The sequence below is a fragment of the Anopheles stephensi genome, chromosome 3 (genome assembly GCF_013141755.1).
Source record: "Anopheles stephensi strain Indian chromosome 3, UCI_ANSTEP_V1.0, whole genome shotgun sequence".
NCBI classification, from domain to species: Eukaryota; Metazoa; Arthropoda; class Insecta; order Diptera; family Culicidae; genus Anopheles; species Anopheles stephensi.
The window spans coordinates 19,134,040-19,149,987 of NC_050203.1; the positions used below are offsets into that span (position 1 = coordinate 19,134,040).

At 47.4% G+C, this 15,948-nt stretch overlaps 1 protein-coding gene across 1 annotated transcript; it reads left to right on the forward strand.

The window, feature by feature from the left end:
• Window positions 1–2,650: 2,650 nt before the first annotated feature.
• On the forward strand, window positions 2,651–6,482 carry LOC118512968 (protein hairy). The gene is made up of 3 exons (XM_036058195.1): window positions 2,651–3,340; window positions 3,792–3,887; window positions 4,026–6,482. The coding sequence occupies exons 1-3, from the start codon at window positions 3,236–3,238 to the stop codon at window positions 4,893–4,895; spliced, it is 1,071 nt and encodes a 356-aa protein (XP_035914088.1). The 5' UTR covers window positions 2,651–3,235; the 3' UTR covers window positions 4,896–6,482.
• The last annotated feature ends 9,466 nt before the right edge of the window (window positions 6,483–15,948 follow it).

Below are 15,948 nucleotides of genomic sequence, written 5' to 3' on the forward strand. Positions count from 1 at the left end.
GTGGGTAGAATGGGTGAGGAGGAAGCAAAGAAAAACACACGGTCCGTGATCGTGAGCCGTGCTTTTTATTTCGGAGCGCGCGCGCTTTCCGACATCCAAACGAATTCTTTTCTCACGCTCTGTTCCGCTGTGGTCGCAAGCGTGCGCAACCACACACACACGGAGCAACACTCACCCCCTTCGGTTTCCCAGCCCACCCTTCAAAACTTCCATTAGGGGGGAGGAGGGCACACGAACAAGTGGTTGCCGCGCGAGTTTTTCTCGCTACCTGTTTCTCGCAGCGAGTGAGATATTCTCCTGCAAGAGCTACTCGAATTTTCTGCGCGATCGGTCGCCGAGTCGAGTTTCGAGCTGTTGCTGAGCATGCAACCCCCTTTTGGTGCACGCGTGCTCTTTTCAGCGGCGCGTGGATGGATGGCCTCCCATCCATTTTGGGGAGTTTTTTTCTTTTTTGGGGAGAATCGCCGAGCGCCACTTCGCGCACACCGCTAGCTGTCTCGCTCGGCTGTCGGGTTTTGGTCGTGCGCGAGAGCTCGTGCCACTCTCGTGGAGGAGAAAAAAAGCTCCCGCCCCTCGTTCGAGCAACAGGGGGAGATTGTTCCAAAAAAGCTCTCAGCACTTGATCGCGTCGGCTCGCGCCGATGATGATGATGATGGTGGTGGGCTACTGCCGGCGCACTTCTTCAAGATTCAAGTTCAGGGAGGCAAAATCCACCCCGATCGTTTTGTTGTTTCTCTCACCGCCACCGGAAAAGGGGTTGGTTGATGAAGGGGTGCGCCTTAAGGTGGCGCGGCGGGAGGGGTTCGTTTTTTCGCTTTCATTGCGCGCGCTGAGCTCGTGGCTCGTGGAGAATGAAGTACAAAAGGCAGGCGGGAATCAAAGCGAAGGAATGCGCGCACTCTCTTCCACCCAGAACGGATATCCAAAGCACACGATCGGATCGGAAAGCTCATTCATATTTACTTTCGGTCTCTTTCGAGCGATCCGATCTGGAGGAAGCTGTTTTTTAACCCTCGTTTTTCCAGTGAAAAAGTCTCTTCGTCATAGATGATTGAAAGGATTTTTCATGATGACTTGATGTCTGATCGTATTAATCATCACTTCACTAGTGTTCAGGAGATCATCACATATTTTAGAAATGCTTGAGTTTTGCGTCAATTAGATATCCAAATCAAATCATCATCAAAACCTTCTTCAGAACTCTTCAGCATATCACTTTTCAAAAAAGGCCCACCAAATGCAACCACGCGTACAGGCACACGAGCCCGTACTTCCGTGCACCCAAGCATCGGGATCAGTTTCTATGGAACATTTATGACTTTTCGCTACGATCGCAGGTCAACTTTGCAGAGCGCTTTTCTGTACCTTTTTGTTGAAATGGTCCCGTTCAACAAAAAATGGGTCTTCCCGAGGCGATGCGGTGGGTACGGCGATACGTACAGCCGTACCCGCAATCAAATGCGTCGATCTTCAACCTCTTCCAGAAGAGCCCATCAGCAAGGGCAATGGGTGAGGGAACGTGCGCTAGAAATTGAGGATAAATTGAGAACATCGGGATAGGACGTACGATGTGTTTTGTTTGATGAAAAGATTGGGTGCGATTTAGAACGCTTCTCTGTAGATGGTGGATTATGATTTGAGGTTGATTGCTGAAAGATCTCTCCATTTAAATTAAATGATCGATTATAGGTGTATTATAGCGCAATGGAAAAGAGTTTCAATATCAACAGGACTCAATGGATGAGCTGTTTTACTTTTATTTGCTCTAAATCTATTTCTTTAAAATTATTTCATAGGACATATTTTATCCCGCGTATAAGTTTATTCTGCTTAAAGCATCCTGATCCTTAAATCCTGAAGAACATATATCCTGAAAGCCATATAGCTTCCTACCAGGAATATCTTCACGAAAACCCAACATCTCTTCACGAGTCTCAAAATTTAAAGACCCTCAGAAAGGAAGATGCTTTTTCAATACTGGTGCTGCCATCTTTTGAGCAACCGGTGGAACCTCCAACGGGAGAAGATCCTCACCCTCAAAGCAACACCGAAGAAACGGCCGTAAAAACATTAGTGTTTGAGGCGGTAAAAGAAAGACGCATCCATTAATTCGTGTCCCTGCGTTGCGTGTGGAACGTAATGGGAGCGTAGGAGCGAACGAGGACGCAAATGTCCTGATCCTGATCGTATCCTCCTTCCCTGTCATTGCCATCTATCCTATCTCTACCTGCCGAGCCCGAGATCTTCACCCATCGTACCCGTGATCCTCGATTACGGCACACTGCGCTTTGATTTGTTCTGCCTGACCTAGAGCGTGAGCGAGAGACAAACAGCACATACCGATCGTTTCACTCGCCGGGTTTCATCCCCTCCACCGAAAAGAAAGCAAGGGAACCCAAAAAATCACCCCAAAAATTCCCGAAGGATTCTTTCGTCCTTCGCTTTGCGATCTGTCGTCGCCCATCATCGTCCATCGCAGTTGCACGCGCGCGGCGGGTTTGCTATGTTCTCACTCTCGCACCAGCGTACCTGCCGAGAGCGGTCGCGCATCTCTCGCAACCCTCTTGCTGCGGGAGAAAGAGAGCGTGCGTGAGCGAAGAGCGCAGAGAAGCGAAACTTCGGCAGCGAAGGGATGTAGAGCGCTGTGGCCAGTTGTACGGCATCAAAACCATCCAAGCTTTCAGCGAAGCAAGTCGTCGTGGCCTGCACAGTGCTCTGCCCAAGTCTTTGCTGACGCACGTTCATAGTCGCATTCTCTCGAGCAAGGTGCCGGTAACGCGCAGAGTGTCGGAGCGTTCTGTCGGTATGCGATAAGCGGCAAACATCGTTCGGACGCAGTGGAGTGAACACACGCGCAGCGCAGCCTCCTACGATTGCAACGAGACAGTGTTTTGGTTAACGTTGACGTGTGGTGGAATCGCAACCGAATGCATACAGCAAGTGCCTAAAGTGATGATGGAGCAAATGTTATAAGTGGATTAAAGAAAAGTTTTTTTACGAACAACAATAGCACAACAACCCGTGTGATCAGGTGTGTGTGTGTGAACAAAGCAAATAATCGCAGCCGGAAAATAGTGACACAGTTGCAAAAGGAAATACGATTTAAAACAAGTGCCAACATAGTGCAAATATAAGAAGAAAAAATAAACGTTACAAAGGTTACGGTTACGTGCCTTTTTGGTGATAGTGGTTGTGAAGGTGATACAAACAGCAAAAAAAAAACACACATCCAAAATGGTGACCGGAATTGGAGCCACCGCGCAACAGGTCGCCGGAACGCCGGCCACCACCCAGATACCGCCGGCCGAACCGGTCAAACGCTCCAGCGATAATCGTCGGGTAAGTTTCTAAAACAACTTGCTGCAAAAGGTGCAAAAAACCGCGCCACTGGGGGAAAAAAAACTTACTTCAAAGAGACCATCAGTACTGTGCGGCCAGCAGGAAAAAAAATATGTTGAGCGCTTATCGCTGCCATTGAAATTACGAGTAGCACAACAGGAGCTTAGTTAATGAGGGACAAGCATCTTCAGGGCAGGAGATAATGTCCCAGGGAGAGATTTTTTTTTGCTGTGGCGGTCACTTCTGTCTCTAATTCGTGTTTTCATGATGATGTTTTTGGCGCTGGCACTAACAAGTACTGTGGGGTCGTGTTTTTTTTTTTTTTTTTGGTGAGGACCTTTAGCCTTATCGGCGTATCGGATGGGTAGAAGTAGCAAGAAATGGCAAATGTTCCGGAAGCATTAAATTAATCAATGTTTTTTTTCTCTCTCCTTCTCTCTGCCAATTATAGAGCAACAAACCGATCATGGAAAAACGGCGCCGTGCTCGTATCAACAACTGTCTGAACGAGCTGAAAACGCTGATCCTCGACGCCATGAAGAAAGACGTAAGTATCTTATCCTTTTCTGAAACAATTTTTAATCCCAACAAAAACTCTTCCAGTTGAAGATGAATTTTACTGTCTTGGAAAATTATTAACGGTTTCCCGCTTCCCTTCTGCTCCCTCTCGCTCTCCTATCTCTAGCCCGCCCGTCACTCAAAGCTGGAAAAGGCCGACATCCTGGAGATGACGGTGAAGCATCTGGAAAATCTGCAGCGCCAGCAGAGCGCAATGTCGCAGGCCACCGATCCGAGCGTGATGAACAAGTTCAAGGCCGGCTTCAACGAGTGCGCCCAGGAGGTGGGCCGCTTCCCGGAGATCGATCCGCACGTTAAGCGCCGTCTGATGCAGCATCTCAGCAACTGCATCAACGGTGTGAACAAGTCCGATCTGCCCAAGCGCCACCAGCAGCAGCAGCAACAGCACATCCTACCCTCGCCGCCAAGCTCTCCCGAGCAGCATGGACATCCCTACGGATTGGCCGGCCATCCTTCACCCCTGAGCGCTATCCAGGCCGGAAACGGTAGTGTCTATATGGCCGGTTCGAGCGTGCAGCTTATCCCAACCAAGCTCCCGAACGGAAGCATCGCCTTCGTGCTTCCGACCACTGCCGCCCAAACGCTCACCACCCAAGTACAGCAACCGCCCGTCCCGATGCTCGTCCCCATCCCGTCCCGCACCGCGTCGACCGGATCTGCCTCGTCGAGCCATTCGGGTGCGTCCTCCCTGTACGAGCGGGTTCCACGGGAGCATGCAACCTCCTCGCCGTACCACGCACCACCCAGCCCGGCCAACTCCCACTACGAACCGATGGAGTGCCACACGTCCGCCAACGCCTTTCACCACCTCCACCAGCAGTCATCCTCCTCGTCGTCGTCCTCATCCTCCTCCTCGTCGTCCTTCAGCAGCCCCGACAGTCCGCTGTCGCTCGTCATGAAGAAACCGTACCACGATGACGATGAGGATCACGAGATGAAGCAGGAGGACGATGGTAAACCATGGCGCCCGTGGTAAATCGTCGCGGTGGTTCCAAGTGAAGTGTGAGCGGAGTCATATACACAACAGTACCTAAGGAAAGTTTAAAGTTGAAGTTTCGGGATGGATGCTGTGCAGACTTCCTTGCTTCAGCTTGCTTTTTCGGCGTTCCGGCCATGGTTCCGGTTCCAGCGCACCAGTCACCCCGGATGGAAACAAGTGTCATACTAGTCATACGATTTCCCGTACCGGTTTGGGGAAATTCATGCATCTTAGTGTGTGACTTTAAAGAAAAGACGGGGTGATTTTCCGGTGACAACACGCATCACCACATTCGACGGAACTCGGTGCTCCAGTGCTCTTGTGAACCAAAATCGACGTGTGTGTGTGTGCTGTTAGTTACTAGTGTGAGCGTGCGCCGGATGAACACCGGAAGTTATGTTGGTGGCCGTGAACGGTGGAAGCAACATGTGTGATGCTGTGAATAACTTTTAAGAACTGGGGGAAAAGAAAACCCGTTGCGCAGGGCATTAGGAGTTAGCGGTGAGTGACTAGGCGACTGTGACGGAAGTGCCTCTTAAGAAATGAAGGGTTAAAAAGCTTTATCAAAATCTATCTACGATTAGTGGTTTGTGAATGTGTGTATGTGAATCAGCGTGCGAGAGTATGTATGTGTGTGTGTGACCGAGAGCAACTATAGGACCTCCTCGCCATAGCCTCCTACTGTTTGTTTTTAACTATTATTTCGAATGTGTGATTTTCAGTTAAGGCTTCCAATATAGCTTTAGCTCGGTAACGTTTTATGTTTTAAGGAACAGATTTTTTTTGAGCATAAAAAACCAATTAATTACCTCCCTGGCTTTCGTTGGGCAATGCGACAATTAATCACAAAAGTCTTCCAAAAAATCGTGTAGCGCGGCCAGCTTTCATCTCCACAGCCACACACAACACACTTAGCAAACACAGGGTGCACAGTAGTCTTCCATACAAAATAATCCTAGCAACCTGAGCTTTACTAGTGGATGTGTGTGTGTGCGTGCGAGTGTGTGCGCTGAACAAGTTCGAATTTTTCTCGGACAGTTAACACGATCGTGCTTTGAAGTTGCACTTATTACATTAATCCTTAAATTATTGCTCCAAGAGGTGTCCTATATATCCGGCTTTGAGGGTAAAATTCAAAAACAGATGGAGGGTTTAATCCGTGGGGCTAGGAAAACGCTGGCGTATTAACCTCCTAGAATAGTGTTGACATTGGCCAGAAAGCAAGCAATTCGTTGTGGCAATTAAGACAAGTAACAGAAAGCAGACAGAAAACAGATCTTAGAAACGGAACAGGAAAAAAACGTTTCATTGTAAATTAGGCATTGCGTGGCGTGTAGAACTAAGATGATAGTTTATTTTTATAACTTAATGTTAACCATACGAACCCCATTAGGCCATTAGCTCGTTAGTGTTGTAAGTGAAAGAATCCTATGTAAAAATAACAAACTAGTTTTATATAAAGAAAAAGAAAAAAATCCTAGCAACAGATCGGACCACCCTGTGGCCGTGATCGTGCACAAATGAGATATGAAAATATAAAAAAACCTGAAAATCATACACCAATATGATGATACAAAACATAAACCTTAAACTGTGTAATTTTTTTGAATGTTGGGATTTTCTTTAAACCGTTGAGAAATTAAGGGATTTTGGGTGAAATTGCAAACCCTTGTGGGTGGGATATCGTGCGCCCAAGAACTGTTTGGGGTCGCATTCCGTTCCGTAGTCGATCGCTTCCGCTGCGATGTGTTTCGGTGGCTCTGGCAATAAGTTCCTCATGGGAACATGTCAATCCTTTTTTTTTTTCTTGTCCCCAAAGGAAGAGGTTGCGCTAGTGTTCTTTCGTTGGGGTCGTTCATTTTCTGCACGAGGCCAACGGGCAATCGATGCGCGACACGTACCCACGATGCCGTTTCTGGTTGACGTCAATAGGTGAGTTGTTGATTTTTTTGTTTTCATAACGATTTTTTCTTCTGTTGGAGGGGGGTGTTAATTCACACCCTCCCTTTCTAACCCCCCTTCCCCTCCTTCTCTCACCCCCTATCCCTCTCGGTATGGCTCGTGCCTGTTAGAGTTGAGCAGCTCACCCATTCCATGCTCACTCACTCACGGGTGCGAAGCGATGAACGGCCATCATTTAGCGTTACATTGTCCAAAAAGGCTCCAAAAAGCCCTCCACGCACTGGACAAGGTGCTTCAACTGTGACAGGTGTGAAACAGTATGGGGTTGATGGGAGGAAGAAAGGGAGTTGGGAGGGTACTGGACTGAAGAGATTCTTTTTTTACTTTCAAACCGCACCGTACGTGATTCACACGTGTGCTGGTTGATTAGAGATGTGGAAGGTTGGTCAGTGAGGCGGCGCAATTGTGCAGAGTGGTTATACTGACATCAAGCCATTCGAGGTGAATAAAATAGTTTTTTTTTTAAATGTTGAGATAATAAGCAATAGAAAGACATGTTGAATTATACTTAATTAGAGTTGTGGGAACATGCTTAAATATCGTCTCGAATTTCACGATTCGAGTAAGGAACGATGATGAAAGATCCCGCAACGGTAGTATGTGGAACCATCAATAGATGGCGCTAGTGATAACCTTCGGGAGAATACTCTCGATTTAGCAGAGCTATCTAAAGTAAAATCTAATAGCTAAACAAGCTTCATAATATTGAATCCCAAAAATGAATTTCAGTTAATTTATTTAATTTGATAAGAAAACAAATTTATGAAACAATGTATGCAATAGTTAAATAATTAATTCTAGATCATAGAATTTCTTATAAGATTCCCACTAAGATTACATCCACTAATAAGAATTCTCGCAATTTCTATCGATTCCGTATGCAGATTCGGCACAGTATGTTAGAATGCTCAACCACTGATCAGAAGCAACAAATTCCGATGCAGAACCCTCCCAACGTTTGCAGTTCTAGAATATCCCGTGATTTGTCAGATACATCCGCAACTATCGGAGCTTATCGGTGCTAAACAACAAAACACAGCGGTGCATTAATGTTGTAACCGGGTGCAGTCGATCGAGTATGCGCGAACTCTAACGCCCATCGGTCGTCAAATGCCAAACAAAGCATACGGGCATAAATTAGGCTGCGGGTGGAGCTGACGGTTCGGTGACGGTCACGTGACGCTGCCAAAGGTGCATGGAGGCCGGCCGGTCAATCAAGCCGGTATCGCCAAAACCTCAGCCGGCTAGACTGTCGGTGCGCAGCTTCAAAACAAAAACACCGGCGCCTGACTGCATTTGGCGATTGGATTTTGAATCGTAGAGGACGCAAGAAAACTGGTCCAGGGGACATGATTGCAGGATTTTTGCTTGTATTTAAAATTGACTCCTTTACGATACAATTTTGCTGAGCTTCTATTCGCCACCGATTTTTATAATAAATTATTAGAATAAGTCTCAGACGGGTCCTCTTCTCGGCTCTTCCTCATCGAGTTCTAAGTTGAGAACTCTCCCTAGTAAAATAATCCTTATAATAAATTACCTACTAGAAATTGAGTAGTCACACATCAAATCAACCAATGATGAATATGTTTGATAGAAAGGTCTTGAAGCAATTCTAAAATAGAAATCAAAATATTAGTCAAAATTAAAAACGATAGCCGCTTTCGGAAGTTAATCTGCTGAATCCAGATTTCGAGTGAAAAATCTGACCCGGGATCCGGGCACATCGCCACATCGTCAATTCCGAGTCCAGCAACCGTCACGTGATGGCAAATCGCTCCCTAATCGATGCGCATTCGCGCCGCACGTAAGCACGAGACTTCCGAGTGCAAGATCATCCGCAAGCGTCCCGGACATCTAGCATCCCCCCAGCATGGGCTACAAATCATCTGCCAAGCAGCAGACGACCTACTTAAGCATCGTGCACGAGACTTGCCAGATATTCCGAATCCCATTCCACAGCCCCTGCTTCTGCTCGGGGCACATGCTTCCGAATTTAAATTGTTTCACCGCACACGTGACCGGCAGTCCTTCGGCGAGTGTCGTCTCGTGATTCGTGCCCCGTCTGTTCATATTCTGTCCCGATGTAGACTGGGCAGCGGGGGAGAAGAAAAAAAGAATGCTACTCGGTTGAACGGTCGTCCGTGTTCGCGCGAGGGAAAGTAAGGAACAGTCCGGTAATTAGAATCGAAAAGTCCCTGTAGATCATCGAACTTTGTCGTCGCACTACTGGAGAAACCCAGGCTCTCCCCCATTCGGTTTGTTCTTCAAATGCAATGAAAAAATTGTGTGTGTTCTCCGCTAGTTTATTATTTGCAAACCTAATTCTACGAGGTGTCAGTGTGGCCGGGCCGGGAATAAATCAACCCGTGCAAGCACCAGCCAGGGCGGTACGGCGGACCAACCGTCAACTGTCACGTGCGATCGATCAGCATCGGGCAACACCTCGAAAAAGGAATCCTCGTGCCACCGGGCAGAGGCGTTAGGATGTGGCGTTCGGATGACATCGGGCAGACGCCAAAGGATTGAAGGGAATTAATCCCTCTCGAATCGATAATAAACCCCATCACGCGAGGGTCGATGTTAATTTAAATATGTGGTGACTCTTTCTTGTTCCAGGTCTAAGATATCCTTCGCCTTATTCACGCCTTAAAAACTAATAATCGCCCAGAGTTTGTAGAACATACAATCGAAGCGAGCACTCGATCGGTCACTTCACAATATCAATCAGCGGCCCGCTAGAACTCCGCAGTCGCTTATCAGCGCCCGTTGTGACAAAGCCCGTTAATGAGGATGTACGTCCGCGCAAAGCCCCGTAAGCAGCCCTTCCTTTAACGAGCACATTTCAGCAAGCTTGTTATCGATGCTGCCCGTTTTATTGCCTAGCCTAGGGAAGCCGGCAAACGGCTTCGGGCCACAGACCACTCAAGACCTCCAATCGCTCAAGACAATGCGGGAACCACTAAAGGCGATCCACTAAAAGCCGCGTGAGTCAAACGATTTACGATGGGATCGGCGAGCGCCTCCTGCGGCCAGCCAGCATGGTGTAGATAATTTCGCTATTAAAACCGCGCGATGCTTGTGCCGTGCCGTTGGCAAGATTGGGTGTTTTCTTTCTCGCTGAACCACATCCCGTGGCGCGTATTTTTAAGCGCTTTACGAGGTTTCCCACTCACGGGTGGAAAACGGTAGCCCAACTGGGGAGGTTTTTTTTCTGGTGGCGAGCGAGGTTAAATTTAACGATCACACCATGAACTGCCGGGCAGACTCCGTGTTCCGACAAACTGACCGGGAGCATGAAATGAGTTAGTGAAATATTGATGCTGCACGGTGTGATCCGTGGTTCCGCCAGCGGGGCAGCAGCGTTGGGGCAACATTGTCGGCATACCCGTTGAGGTTTGACCATTTGTCATGATCGAGTGCGTGCATTGTTCTTGTGCGGGAGGAATGTGTCAAGAGTCGGTGTTAGGTGTGACGATTTGTAGCAAATGTGGTTAAGTGATGCTTAAATTCTTCTTGAAATTGTTTCGCGAGTGGATTTGATGCTAATTGGTAGAAGCATAAAGATAGTTGAACATAAACATACTTCAAATAAAATAGCCATATTTGTGGGAAACATTGACTAAAGCAGACATTTTTAAGATGGCAGGACTTCGAGGATCTCTACCTCATAAAAGACAACAGATTTTTAAGTGTTGTGAAGCTCGTTAGCCGCAAGTATCTCTCATTATTTGAAGTGAACAGACGTCTACAACATTCAATATAATTTACACACTCATATTTGAAGTTGAAGTCTGGTTGTTCCAGCCTGTAAAGATATTTTTAAACAGAGTCAGAAAGATCTTTACGAGCTCCAGCTGATTCTGAACTCAGTGCTACACAAAGTTTCACATATTGGAATATCTTTGGACTCTGGTGTACTTCAAAACTCCTCTTCATTTGATACTAATTTCAAGATAGATTAGAATCTTCCTGGACATCTAAAATCTCAATTTTGTCAGTCTTGTCTATGCCAAATCAGTTTTCTTTTGAAACATAAAGTTACATATTAACTATCCAACACGTTATTTAATGCATACGATTAAAGGACTAGTGAGAGAGTGTAATGGTGATCACCAACAATCGCTCCGTAACATCAGATATGCTGTTCAGTATCTATTTTTGAAGAATGCAATGAAACTCAATACAGGCAAAGCAGAGGCTTGATCACTCAAATTCAATACGATGAGCTGTATTGAATCGTTAAAGCTACAGTTTCTGGTGCACCAACAAAACGCGATGGAGATTCCAGAGAATATAGTCAATATGGTGCAGACAATATGGTGAGATGTTTTAGACGATCACCGGAAGATCTTAAGCAATGGCAAAAAGAGCTCCTCGAACGTGAGACGACATTTATGGGGATGAATTGATCAGATCGAACCGGCTAGTCATCGACAGTGGAGGAGCACGTGCATGAGTATATCTGATTCTCATCATAGCCAAAAATATTAGGTTGTTTGCTGAATTAACTCCTTATGCAAAGATCGTTTGACCTTGATATCCTAGCATGTCTATCAATTATCATAAGAAATGTATCTGCATCCGCGGTATGTCTCAAACGATTGCCCAAAGAAAACCTCACATGATGTAGAGTCAATTGCTCCCTTGATCCCAGCTCGGATACCATGATGCACCATCAATGTTTTGAGACCAGCATGCAATGAATGCCATTTCATCCAGCAGTGCTGCAAACAAATGCCTACAATTTAATCAAGGTCGTCAGTGTAACATCCAAGATGTCCTATCGTCTCTTCAGCTGCATCAGGGTAGTGATGCCGATCTCGTCCGATCTCGTCCAACCAAAATAGTAAACAATTACTTACACTAAAAGCCTTTTCAACCTTTCCTCGCTCGCTGGTTCCGGTCCAGAACGGTACGACCACTTCAAAAAAGGGCACAGGCACGGTACAGCTGTGGTTGTGGTTTTGCCACTGACGTTAACGCCGCCGCTGCTGCTGCTGCAACTGTGCCACATTGGATTAGAATCCACGAAAAAAAAGGGAAGACTAAAAAATAACCAACATTGAAACACATGTGCGCACATGTTTGTGCCCCGCGCTGCCCTTCACTGTCCGCACATGACCCACCTTCCCCTCCTTCTCCTCGTCCTCCCGCCCGCGTATCATCTCGCGTGCGCCCTGTCGTTCGTCAAAATGTGTCGAAAGTATCCCATCGATTGCTTTGACGTCCGCACACCACCATCAGCACCACCATCACTCGAGAGTGTTCTCGTGGTGATGGGAGAGAGGGAGGTTGGCTTAAGAGGGTGAGTGTTAAAAGGGAGGAGGAGGTGCAAAAAACACACTGGCCAACGTTTTTCCCTTTGGTGCAACCCGCTTCGCGACGGGATTTGTCGACACGAGCGTGCAGTAAATCTCGGTGCCTGCCCCATTCCACCAACAGCACCCCGCCTCCAGTTCCCTTTCCTCCTTCTCCTCTGTCTCTCCCCCACCAACTTAGCTTCTAGGACGGGTTTTTCGAACTCCACCGCCAAGTCGTTGGAGATTATCGTTTCACGCTTCGATTTGACTTTGACAGGAAGGGAACCCGCGTCTGTCTTGGGGGGGTGCGGTGGTGTTTCTGGCCAGCGAAAGCGAGTACAGACTCACCCCAAAACAAAACAGAAAAAAAATTAAAAGAACCATCAACCAACCACAACGAAGAAGCAACTCGCGCTCGTGTACTGTGGTGCTCTCGTGCGATCGGAACTTACTACTAGTCTGGGCTGGTAACCGCGGTAAACGGGCAGAAGACTACGACGCCGACGTCCAAGAAGAAGCAGGGTGACAAAAGGGCACCACTCCCAGTGGAAGTGGTAGACGGTTGGGTGTGTGTGTGTGAACGGGGAAGGTGGTTTCGGTCAAAAACGTGGGAACGGCTCGAGAAAACAAAAAAACGGTCGGCAATTCCGTCCGCGTGGCTAGTGGTTGCGCGTGCGCGCGTGCTCACTAAGGCATCATTAGGCATTAGGTGGTGAGGTGGGAGTGAACGGGAAGTTTGGGGTGAGAAGGAGCATGGTGGGGGTCTGGGAGGGAAGGTTGGAAGGAATGTAAGGGGGGGGGGAGACGAAGTGTCGGTGTCGGACCGTTTGCGCCTCGGCTCGTTACGTCGCCACGGACGACAGCGAGGGCTCATACTTTGTAGCACTTTGTGTCGCGCCACGCGGAACCGCGCTACTTGCCCTGTGGCTTTGTCTGTGTGTGTGTGTGTGTGTTTACATGTGTGCACTCCACCACCGCTTCCCCCCAATCGTCTCTGTTGCATCCTGGCTGCAGCATCTTCTCACGGTCGGCTCGTGGGGCAATAGGTTTACCCCGTGCCAACCAACCCAAGCTCGTTCGCCCGCGCCCGCCCAATCGTCAGATCGTTTCCGTTTCGATCGAGAGCTTCTATTTAGGGGATTAGTGATTTTCTCGCACACGGGAGGGGGCAATGGGGTGGGAAAAGATAGCGTTTTTTTTTGCACTTGATTTAACTAACCCTTCCGAACGGGATGTGGGAATGGGAAAGGAATTGCCGGTGCTGGATTTGAATGGGTGGCGTTTCGTCATGTGACTACGGTTGTCAGATCGATCGGTCGCAATGCATTAAGTATCTTAATTAAATATTTATCTTCGTTTGGCGCCTTTTCAGTTGATTCCGCTTTATTTTAGTCCCAAGATCCAGATTAATCCGTTGCTTTTTATCAAGAGATTGACAGCAGGCTTGATGTGTATCGCAAATGAATGTTTTAAAAGAGCTTAATGAATTTACTTACAATCTAAGCATATTTTACTCTATCTGATATATTTACAGTTTATGAAATAGTTCATTAAAATTTGCGTGAGAATTTGAATTTAATAAAAATGTAAAACACTTGCAGCTAATAGTATAAATCGGATGCAAAATGTGTAAGGCATAGGGGTTGCATAGTAATGAACCTCTTAAGATGAACTCTCACGAATGAAGTACAGCAACTAACTGTATAAAGGGATCAGTGAATAAACAGTAGCATATTGGAACTAGGAAGCACAAACACATTAAAACGAAATCTCTCTATTATCACAGGAAAATCCCCTTCCCGATCAGTGAATACCCTTAAATTATCAATTGCTTCTTACGGCTTCTAATACGTCACGTCTAGCAGCTCCCACCAAAGGCATAATTTGATTTCGATACAGAATAGATTTTTATTTACCTTTCATCTAGCAAATCGTCTCAAATTCCATCGTTTGAGCAACTTTTCTCAGATAAAGAAGTTCACAGTAAGCGGAAAGATTTTTTTATAATTGCATTTTTATTACAGCAAACGTTCTTCAAATGTTTTGGTTTTGGTTTGGTTTTTAGTCCAAGTTGTAAGTTCCAATAACGCTTCAAATCTTATTAACCTTGTATTTGAATCGTATTTTGCTCTCATCTGCATTAAGTTCTCGACATCTGAAGTTTTCCGAACCACTCATAATAAATATTTGAGATTAAAAGTTCAAAAACTTTCTAGTTTTGTCAACTGCGCACAAATGAATTCACCGAGATTTATTGTGATTGTTCAGGTGATGATAGCTCACGTCTATTACAATTACTTAATAATACTTGGTATTAATCTCCCACGCCCGAAAAATCTCTCTTACCTTTTTCTACAACAGTCTTCATGGAAACAGAAATATAAAATGATAACACTCCATACCACCAACCAAGTTTGCATCTAATTGGCAACGAAGAAATGACTAATGTGACGCAAAAATCCCTATGACAACCGGCCATATCATAAACTAAACGGAATGTACCATCAGATAGCACATCCGTCCGCGGTCGGTCATCGGCTGACTCACATCAACCCGCCGGCCGTCGTCGGAACGGATCGGACCACCCCCCTATTTCCATTGGTGGCGGACATGGGACAGCTTCCGTTGGTTGCAACTGCCTGCCTAACGCACGCTGACATCGCGCTTGGTCCGTTTCGCTTCGTACAATGTTTGCTCAGCCTCATCACCTTACTGTCGCTCGCCGTTCCTCCTTCCACTTCCATCCCCACCTCCTCCTAAAACTCTTCTAAACGATCGTGAAACGCGGCAGTGAGTAATATTGTGTACGAGCCCCATGCCACTTACTTGCTTGCCGCATTGTTTCGCCGCCCGACAAGAGAGCGCGCACGCTTATTTGTGTCGCACGTCTTCGCATGGTCGCGGTGGCGGCGCTTTTCAACCACCCCGTCGACCACCCTTGCTCTCCCGGTCCTGTCTTCCTGCTGCTGGGTGCTAGACGCTCGATCACGCCTGTTCATCGCACAAATGACCACCGGCGAAGCAGCAGCGATGCGTTGTGTTCGTGTGGAATCGCACTGTTTGCTGCATATGCGGTCTAAGTGGGGGGGGGGGGGGGTGGTCGGGAAAACCACCCCTCACCCCCCCCCCCTCCGCTACCCCTCACATCCCTTTTGCTTGCTAAACAACACCCGCTCTCGACTCCATGAACGAGGTGGGTTGGGGTGGGGGGGGGGCGGCGTTCGACATCGACAAAAGAACGCGGACAAGTACGTACGTACACACACACGGCAACATTGTCGTAATTATGGCTCGGTTCCCGGCGCGGCGCGTGGAAACGTGCGATGGTGCGATTTTGAGATAATTTTTCATTCGCGACGATTCGCGCGGGGTCGGGCACACGCGCGCACGAGCGACCGCTCACACACACACGCACACACCGCAACAGTGTTTTCTGTTGCGCCGTGATTCCACCCGAGGCACTGGTGTGATTCCTTTCGCTGTTTTTTTTTTGTGTGTGTTATTTATTTTATTTGCCCGCGCAGGTGACCGTTTGATTGAAGTTTTTGCTGCACGAGCGTGATTGAGCCCCACGGGTGGGTGGGTGGAAGGCAGTGGGGTGGGGTGGGTGATCTAATGCAATTAGTGGCCCGGTCTCGACTGGTGGGCAAGACGAAACAACCACAATGGAGGTAGCACGGTGGGTAGGGCAGAAGGCCCCGCCGGTGCTAGAAGTTTGCCGGCAGTTAGGAACCGTGATTGATGGCCGATACTTGCACGGGTAATTTTTCACATTACAAACGTCC

What these genes read in the sequence shown, in the direction of transcription:
- LOC118512968 (XM_036058195.1), top strand. Translation starts at nt 3,236, where the DNA reads ATGGTGACCGGAATTGGAGCCACCGCGCAACAGGTCGCCGGAACGCCG. An exon ending in GCTCCAGCGATAATCGTCGG is followed by an intron (nt 3,341 to 3,791) that starts GTAAGTTTCTAA and finishes TGCCAATTATAG; the next exon opens with AGCAACAAACCGATCATGGA. An exon ending in TCGACGCCATGAAGAAAGAC is followed by an intron (nt 3,888 to 4,025) that starts GTAAGTATCTTA and finishes TCCTATCTCTAG; the next exon opens with CCCGCCCGTCACTCAAAGCT.